The sequence below is a fragment of the Sorghum bicolor genome, chromosome 3, assembly GCF_000003195.3.
Source record: "Sorghum bicolor cultivar BTx623 chromosome 3, Sorghum_bicolor_NCBIv3, whole genome shotgun sequence".
In the NCBI taxonomy this organism is placed as follows: Eukaryota; Viridiplantae; Streptophyta; class Magnoliopsida; order Poales; family Poaceae; genus Sorghum; species Sorghum bicolor.
In genome coordinates, this window is record NC_012872.2 from 56649349 (window position 1) to 56653808 (window position 4460).

General features: G+C 50.0%; 1 protein-coding gene across 1 annotated transcript; it reads left to right on the forward strand.

The window, feature by feature from the left end:
* Positions 3489–3998, forward strand: LOC110433730. The gene has a single exon (XM_021456252.1). It carries the CDS (start codon positions 3489–3491, stop codon positions 3996–3998), a length of 510 nt encoding a protein of 169 aa, XP_021311927.1.

The window sequence follows — 4460 nt, forward strand, 5'->3', positions numbered from 1 at the left end:
GCTAGGGGTGTAAATAGATCAAATATGGTTGAGATCATCTATTGCAACAACCAAAAAAATACCATTGCAACATTCAAAATCATCTGTTGCAACATCTAAAAAAATTATTACAACACAGCGAGATCTGACCCTGAAAGCTCGCTAAAACCCTAGCCACCACAGTATCCCTTAGATCTAGGGGGGAGGACGAGGAGGAGAAGGAGGAGGAGAAGAAGAGCTTAGATCTAGAGGAGAAGGGGGAGGAGGACAAAGAAGATGGCTCAGATCCAGAAAGGATCCACCTACCTCGCCAGAAGCCACCGCCATTGTGCTTCTCTCTGGTGCCATGGAGATCACCAGAGCAAGGGGAGGGAGGCACAGCTTGTCGAAAAGCCTCCGCTCGGTGGCATGGTGGTAGGAGCAGGGAGTCAGGGAACGAGGGAGCACCAGCGGGTGGGCGAGATGACAGTGACTGCGCGGTGTCTGTCCTTGTTACGGGAGTGAGCGAGGTGAGGAACGGCTGCAGAAGTTATGAGAGGATAAGGATGAATGCAAGAGACAACATCTGAGAAAGCGTGCTGCAGGGGTGGGTCGGTTGGATTGGCTGTTAGATGTGTGCCGTAAGAGCAGGTCCATTCACATGTCTTCAGGTGCGTCCGTTCGTGTCCGAACCGCCGTTACCTATCATTACTGTATCCCAGTGACGATGATACTTTACGAGGTGCTCAGGTTGTACCCGCCGACAGTGAGTCTAAACTGAAGAACATTCAAAGACATACAAATTGGAGGCATCACATACCCTGCAGGCCGGGGTAATCCTCGAGCTTCCCATAATCGTTGTCCACCACAATCCTGATGTTTGGGGGAACGATGCAAACAAGTTCAACCTAGAGAGGTTTGCTGAGGGCATCTCAAAGGCGACCAAGGATGACCAACCGACGTTCTTCCCCTTTGGGTGGGGCCTGAGGATCTGCATCGGCCAGAACTTTGCGCTGCTTGAGTTCCGACTATCCCCTTTGTACATGCATGCACCGTACACTATCCTTATGATGCATCCTCAGCATGGTGCACCAATTATATTCAACAAGATCTGATCATCTTATATGACATCATTGAACGTTGTCAATGAGTATGTCACAGTGCAAAAATAATAGACTTGTATGAGTAATGTTGTATTAGGGACTCTAGTTTTTTGTATCTGATTTTGAAGGTGGAACAAAAATGGCAGGAGATAGTGGGCCTGTTTGGTTAGCGCTTCGCAAACCCCTTCGCGAGCATTCGAAAAGTTAGATTTAGTTTTTTTTTGTGCTTCGCTGTGCACTAGAATGATGCTAAATTGACCACATTCGCAAATCTTATAAGTAGTTCATTTCGTTCTACTTGACAGATTCCATTTGTTTGATAGCTAGCTCTTTGTTTTGTTGGAAACTTATATGTGCACTGTTTGATTTGCTACTCAGTCATCAGCACTTGAAGCTTGTAGGAGGCTAATGACTCAAGAGGTTTATAAAGATGCAAAAGGATGTTATGTGTGTAGTGCTGATGTATGATCGAGGAGGAGGAGGAGGGATCCCGGTTTCTGCAGTTTAAACCTTTAGGCGAATCCCTAGTGAGGTCTCTCTGGAATAGTACATATCGGTGAAAACCTAGGCAAAAACACCCTGAAGCTTCAGCCTCACGCTGGATTATTGAAACATTCAAACTGTATCCTGATCGTGATGCATCTCGAGCTAACATGTGTTTTCATGAGCTGCATAAGAAGGTTTAGTCTTTCTATCTGTTGGTGGCATGCTGATTGCTGAATCTGCAGAAGTTTAGGGGTCTAGCTCTCTGTCTCTTTGCAAATCTCTGTTACTATCTGCAGATAATATGAGGTCAAAATTTGCTACAGGACATTGAAAGTGACACCTCTTTGCTGGTGGACATTGAAAATGGCAAGATTTGCTGAAAGATACTACGATTCTTATCAAATTTGCTAGTAGACAACGGACCTAATAAATATTCATTTTTGGCTTTTGAAGAGAGAGGATCCATGAAATGTCCTTTGTGCCCTTGCTCTTTCTTCTTCCCCTCTTTCTGGCTTTTGAGGAGAGAAGAGCAGTCAACAACACCAGCAGCACTGCAGGCGAGAACAAACTCGGTCAGGGTGGTGGCCGAGTTGAAACGTGGCGCGGTCGAGGGCTGAGCAGACACAGCTGCAGGGAGCAGGCGCAACACTGCATGGCCATAGGGAGTGGGCCAGCGGATGGCATAGGTTGCGGCATAGGGCGGTGCGACGCAGGCCGAGGAGGACGGGGCAGGGCTACACAGGGCTGGGACGGGTTGCGCAGAGACGTAGCATGGGCGGCATGGCGGCAACAGGCGCAGTCTCGGTGATGTGCTAAGCGTATAGGCCGCCGAATGAAGGCAGTCAAATCGTCTGTCTAGTGGTGGCAGTGGCGGCCGACGGCCAGATCCAGTGTGCCCCGACGGCCGGTGGTGGCCCACATGCTCTTGCGGCTAGTGGTGACCCACGAGAGCCAACAGTGAGCGAGGAGAAGAACAGATAGTGAGAAAGATGAAAGAGGCAAGGGCATAAAGGTTATTTTATAGCCCTTTTCTTGCCTCAAAGGCCAAAAATGAGTATCTTATTGGGTCTAGTGTCCACCAGCAAAATTGATAAGAATTGAGGTGTCTTCTAGCAAATCTCTAGGGCCCACTAGAAAAGAGGGATCACTTTTATCTACAGATGGTATTGTATGGTTGTCAGAATGCAATTCTATCATAAGTTTCATGATTGAAATTGTTATGTTAATTGACGATTCTAATAGCGTGAGTGTGGGGTAACATAATCTGACCATACACAATTCATAATCTATGATTTTGACAAGGTCATACATATAGTTTTCAAAATATACAATAGTGTTTAGTTAATCTTTTTTGAATGGCAATGGGAGGGGAGAGTTTTCTGTTGAAGACTATATTTAGCATAGCACATTCTGTTGTACACGTTAGCACATTCTGTTGTACAAGTTCCGTAGTCCACGGTCACCACGACCCGACGGTTACGGCGCCCTACGCGGTCAGCCGATCACTGTCCCTGTGTAATCGTGTATATGAGCTCCTCAAGGCAATGAATCATTCTCGTTGGCTCTTATTCTTACTCTCTAGATGGTATCAACAGTTTATGTTACTTTCTCTTCTTGCCATCTACACTGCCCCCTCCTTCCGCCGCCAACCAGCCGCCATGAATGACCTCAATCCTCTGTTCGACGGTGACGTCGAGGACGATGCCTCCTCCTCCACATCCTCAGCCGACGGTGCCTCCTACACAGACACCATCGTGGCCACTCCACCCACCACCGTTCTTCAAACCGTGAACATACGCCATCATGTTCCGGTCGAGCTTGATCTTCAGGAATTATGTTGAATGGCGGTGCTTCTTCGATGCCGTCATCGGCAAATTCGGTCTCACCACCCACATCACTGACGCCCCCACTTCCGCCAAACGTCGTGATCCTGACTAGATCATGATCGATCAATGCATCCTTGGATGGCTCTACAACTCCATCTCCAAAGATGTCCGCGCTATCGTGCGCACCGAGAAGGCGTCCGTGTACACCATCTGGAACAAGATCCATGAACAGTTCCGCGACAACGAACTCCATCGCGCGGTGTACCTTGAAGTGCAGTTCCGCACACTCATGCAAGGCGACATGGACATCGCAACCTACACCGGCAAGCTCAAGTGCCTCGTGGACGCCCTGCGCGACGTCGTGCTTAACATGCTTCGTGGTCTTTCCCCCAAATATCGCCACGCTGTACCAGTGATCACCGCCAAGCAGCCTCCCCATAACTTCTTCTCTGCCCGTTCTTATTTGTTATTGGAGGAGAAGTACGATGCCGAACATGACAAGGCCTCTGTGCAACACGCTCTCATGGCCTCTGGTGCCTCCGGATCGTGGGAATCGGAACCAGCGACACTCAGGCGAGTGCATCGCGCCCACCTGCTTCAAACATGGGTGACGGCGCATCCGTGAATCACATATCCAACAATGGATCGCGACCTGCATCTACTGGCTCCAGTCCACCATCGTGCTACGGCAACAATCGCAGTGGCAGGAAGCGCGGCCAGGGTCGCGGTGGGCAACACGGCCCCCGTCCTCCTGTCTGGATGCCATGAGTGAATCCATGGACGGTCATGGTTCAGGCATGGCAAATGGCGTTCCGTGCTCCGGCCATGGGTGTTCTCAGTCCCAGGCCTGGCACCCAAGCGAACCAGGCCTACTTCGCTGCACCACCACCAGGTCAGCCCTTCGGCGCCGCCTCCAGCTCCACCCCGCTCGACGTCTGGAACAACTAGGCCATGCTCGCTGCACTGGTGAACTCTGGCATTCCACCATCCGGTCCGCAGAGTGCTGAGTGGTACTTCGACACCATAGCTTCATCACACATGACCTCCAACACTGGTAGCCTCTCCTCCCTTCGCCCACACCAATCAC